The 5,191-nt window shown below is 39.8% G+C and overlaps 1 protein-coding gene across 1 annotated transcript; it reads left to right on the forward strand.

Annotated features, from left to right (window-relative positions):
* The first annotated feature begins 1,981 nt into the window (after positions 1 to 1,981).
* On the forward strand, positions 1,982 to 4,957 carry LOC310780360 (sterile alpha motif domain-containing protein 3-like). Its single transcript, XM_083640933.1, has 6 exons — positions 1,982 to 2,029; positions 2,394 to 2,481; positions 2,617 to 2,781; positions 3,081 to 3,284; positions 4,456 to 4,627; positions 4,712 to 4,957. Exons 1-6 carry the CDS (start codon positions 2,010 to 2,012, stop codon positions 4,834 to 4,836), a joined length of 774 nt encoding a protein of 257 aa, XP_083497059.1. The 5' UTR covers positions 1,982 to 2,009; the 3' UTR covers positions 4,837 to 4,957.
* Positions 4,958 to 5,191: the final 234 nt, after the last annotated feature.

A 5,191-nucleotide genomic window follows, 5' to 3' on the forward strand; every position in this document is an offset into this window, starting at 1 on the left:
AAGTGATTCATCTATATTTAGAATCAGGAGAGACCATGTAATATTTCACTCAAGACACCCCACCCATGCATTTGTTTGTGTGTTTACATTTGTCCCACACATTTGTTGTCATTTTGTCTCAGAGAATGAAGTGGATGGAGAAACGGTGGATTGTGGACTCACTGACGCCATGGTTGGATTCCTCTTCTGTGGTTCCTTCAAAAAGCAAATAAAATTCAAAAAGTTTGTGCAGAAATACAAGGAGGGTGAGACCATCATTGCATTAGAGCCAATACCAATTCAGCCTGTGGAGGCCCCCCAAGCTCAGCATTCAACTGGTCCAAGGCAAGTGCATCTCCATAAGAGGCAGTTGTGTTTATGTGCTGCTTAAAGGGATACGCCAACATTTTGAGAGATACTAGAATGTAGATGCCTCTATCTTCACTTTGCATTCATTATAATGTGAGATATACAGCCCTCACTGCTAGTAGCTTAGCGCTACAATTAGGGCTATGGGTTCAAATTTCATGAATCGATTAGAGTCAGATTCACAAGGTTCTGTATAGATTAATCCTGATTTGATTCTGATTCGGTTAGTGATACTGAAACATGTTTTTTGAGCTGTAACCAGAATAACATGACTGTCCAGTTATGTAACATCAATACGGGTATTAATATTGATATTTGACAGTAGGAAGTATATTTCCGGACTCATTCCTGCGGTGCTCTATATCGCGATTATGGCAAAGGGCGAATCTTGCAAAAATGTTGCTGGATCCCTTTAACAACATAAAAATTAATCAATATTAATGTTTTATTATAGTGATAGTCAGTTCATAATAGGAGAGTACTCGAATATTGAAATTACTTAAAATGCCCATCCCAAGTAAATATTTTGTGAAAGCATCAATGGTCATCCCTACAATATCCAGGGTTCACACATTCATGGAAAACCTGGAAAAGTCACTGGATTTCAAAATCTATTTTTCCAGCCCTGCACAAGTCATTGAAATCATTGGAAGTTTTGGAGAAGTCGTGGAATTAATAAAATTATTGACGGTTTTGATAAAGTCATGGAATTCACCTCTTTATATTGCTAGCTAGGTAGTAAGACCCACCAATCATATTGGTCTCAAGTTTTTGGCATAAGAAGAGATAGATTTCAGGGATGCAAACAAACAACTAGTCACCTTTAGGTGACAGTCACCAAAATAGGCCAATCAAGTGAATGTTTTTTGAAGTTTTGTTTCCCCCCTCGTACCTGTCACCTTCTTCACTCTCGAGGAGTATGCATCCCTGAGATTTGATTGTCAATATTGCCAAGTTTCCATTGAGCAGAAAGAACAGGCCTGTCTCGTGAAATCATTTCTACTACAGGGTGCATGCTTTTCTCAATCTTTTTCAAATTTGGTTCAGTTTATAGTTGATCAGACTTCCATGTATTGTGGCTTTCACTGTTCAATAGCCTGTAATAGAGCTCAACAGTCATGTGACTTTTCTTGCCCCAGAAGTTAATTCCCCATTCATTTTCTCCATAGGCATTTAGAAAAATCCTTATAATGAGTTTTATGGCTTGAACCAAGCCAACCAGTCTTCCAGAGAATCGTGTGTGACCAGAAAACATTTCACTTTCAGCAAAAACAAAAAATAAATGCGGCGAAAAAAATTATATCTTTTCCCCTGCACTTATTTTTTGTTTTTTGCTGAAAGTGAAATGTTTTCTGGTCTTTCACGATTCTCTGGAAGACTGGTTGGCTTGGTTCAAGCCTTAAAACTCGTTATATATACGGATCTTTCAAAATGTCTATGGAGAAAATGAATTTCTGGGGCAAGAAAAGTCACATGACTGTTGAGCTCTATTGGGAAACACTGTCTTGTTGCATTGCAGTGGTGATCCAGCCCGCAGGAGACTACCGGCTGTGATTGTTGTTCCAACCTTTCCCTATGATGTCCAGATGAGGCTTGATGCCAAAGACCCATGTCACAAAGTGCCAAACATACACAACAAAATAACCAGAGTGCTGTTTGAAATGATGGCAGCTTACAACCTGTAAGTATAACTGCAGACCTGCCAACCTGCACACATTTTTCGCACCATGCATGCATTTTGGCATCAAAGTACGCTGGTACGATTTGTCAGTTAAAACTACGCAAAACGGCGTTGATGCCTGTGAACTCAATGGTGCGCATGCAATATCTAAGCGTCTCCTGTGTCGTGAATCCTACTTCACCCTGTGCTGTGGCAATAATCTGACCAATTGACAAAAGGAATGAGTAGCCAATCAGAGGCAGAGGAGGGCGGGTCATGACTTTGCCTTCAACTTCTGCTACTACAACTTTACTACTTGTGGCTTTCATAGATTGTTAAATGATCTTGAGGTTGATTTGGAGTATGTTGCTGCCTTTTGGGCTAGGTATCCAACCAATGCAGAGTATGTTCAAGTTGCCAAGGCACTGATCGTGAAATACCCTTTCCTGAGAGATACGGAGGGGAATGGCTATGTAAGTTTTTCTTTTTTTCTTTTCAATCTTCAGTGATATCTGTATGTACTGTATATATTTTTGCACTGGCTATTGTTACTTACTTGCTGGCATATGAAAAATTGTCAAATCTCAAATGTGTTTAATTTTTTCTAGCACACCTGGCACATGTCCCTAAAGCGGAAATTTAAAGCAGAACGTGCACCACTGGTCGGCGACAGTGAAGTCAGAAAGCTGAAAGAGAAGTTTGGGCACAAAAAGAAGCCCAAAGTCCCCACTACATCTGGGAGTTTGTGTCGACGGGCAGCTAATCAAACATTTGTAAGTCCTTTGCCGTATGCATAGTTCTCAATGTTTTAATCAGTTTTACTTTTTTCTTTTTCTATACTCCACTCCCATCCTTCCACTGACTAATGATTAATGCAGTTCAGTGGACTTTTTTTTAATCCAAACCACCTTATAGACTTTTGGCATGTATGTTATCTGTCACTATCTGAGCATTATCTAATAATTGATTACATTCAAATAGCGCTTTTCCAAGTATCTTAAGTGCTTTACATATCGGGGGGGGGGGGGGGGTAACAACTCATCCACCATCTGTATCTATGCTTTTGCCAAAGGAAATGCCAGTTGGGGAGGATTCAACGTCTGTCGAGGCCCATGTGAACGTGCTGCAAAATGAGTATCGGAAGACGCATCCAGACATCCTGACTGTGAAAGATCGCATGGTGCGAACGTTCTCCTGGAGACGCCGTGAAATCATCGAAGGGATGTCCGTGGAGGATGTACTCAAAAAATACCCATTCTTAAGGACGCCTGCTGGAGTAAGTATGGTGAAAACACCTGAATGTTACAGGGGAGCATTATCAATCTGTCAGGGGTCATTAACTATATTTGGCCTATGGCAGGGTCCAAAATTATTAAATTACATGTTAACACTTTTATTTTTACCTTTATTTATATAGGAAGGCCCTTGAGAGCAAGCTCTCATTATATAAATATATATTTTTTTTATATACGGTAATAAATCTAAACATTTTCTAAATTCATTAGTATTCTCCGGGTCGGATAGGAAGCACCCACAGGCAGCTAGTTGACGATCCATGATCTATGTGATAATTTTGGATATTGTGAAATTGGAAGTACCGGTATATAAAAGTTGAGGTAATACTCTGTAAAGGCCACAGAATTTAGGTTTAAAGCCAAACAGAAACTAATCAACCACCCAGCCAAATTTTAACAATTGAAATGTAGCCAAGTATATCAAATTTAGGATAAAAAACCATGACCGACTCTATAGCAGTATTCTCTGCTCTGAAACTGTGGAGGCGTCTCTGCTGAAGTGCTGCACAACTTGATACCGGGTTCCCTCATGTCCTTGAAATCCTTGAAAGTTTGTGAATTTGAGAAAGAAAAAATCAAGGCCTTGAGAGTTTTTGAAAATATACATAAATAGATGTGTCATTTTATTTTTATTTTGTCTCTGAGCTTATGTAAAGCCTGAAAGTTCTTAGATAAAAATGCTCAGTGTTGTAACAATAATTAACCGTGATCTGTGTCTCAACTGTTGTGTTGGGTCCTTGAATTTGAGGGAATTGAGCATGGAAAGTCCTTGAATTTGATGTTCAAGGTGGTGTGGGAACCTTGTTGATATATTGTGATGCAGTTTTTTGAATTTGTAGGGTAGAGGCACTCCAGCCTGATTGGGTCGCAGAGCTTATTGTGTAATAAGTATTGAGCATAACTACGCCCCCTTCAAACCCAACATCAAGAACAGTACAAAAACTTAAATGGCAATACAGTATTTAGGATTTTGAGTCAAACTAATGTCTAATACTTTTATATTCTTACTATTATTCACGTCAGACCCTAAATTACATAGTAAAAGGTTATTGTGGATTTGGGTTTCCAGGGGCTTTAACAGCATTTTATGAGCTACAATTACATTGTCATATACTGAATGTTAATCATACTGTCTTCATGTGTATTCTACAGTTTTTTGACGAGGTTGACCGAATCCATCCATCAACAAGCAGCTTCTGTCATCGCTTCAGGGAGGGCTTCGCCGGTGTTTTGCCAAATGTGCTCAAACTTGCCATGGAAAAATCTCCCCAAGCAAAACACTTCACCGACGCAAGAAAGGATGCCCTGTCTGAAGATCTACCAGGTAGTGACATCACCTTGCTATGAACCACATTGCACACTTGAAAATGGATGTGATTGTGAAGATGGATATTTTTCTGCATTGCAGGAATCGACTTCAGGGCCGGGCTTATCCTCTTGCCATCCATCTTCAGAGAAAAGATCGAACACTTCATCAAGATGGGAGAGGTAGGCATCTGGATTGTCCTGCATGGCGGAACCTGTTGCTTTTAATTTCTGTTACCATGTAAACAGTTTAGAGCAGCGCACTCTGCGGCTTATCTAGAGATTCGCTGCCTTGTCTATTTTTACTGCATGACATGCATGGTTCCCACCAAAATTAGACGGTGTGTCCCGGTCCTTCTGCACACCGCAGCCTTGCCCGTTGAAAAGAGGACATGACACATTTGATCATATGACTAGTTAATTTGCATTTCACCTCAGACAAGAAGACTGGACACTGCTTTGAAGTCTGAAATTTACCTAGATTTGCTAGAAAGATGAACAACATTTCAACTTATCGCCAACTAGGGCGCTGCTAGATGATGGCACTAGGTTGACTGTACAGTAGAAAGGATTTGGAATGTTT

Source organism: Poromitra crassiceps (assembly GCF_964638095.1).
Source record: "Poromitra crassiceps genome assembly, chromosome: 8".
NCBI lineage: Eukaryota > Metazoa > Chordata > Actinopteri > Beryciformes > Melamphaidae > Poromitra > Poromitra crassiceps.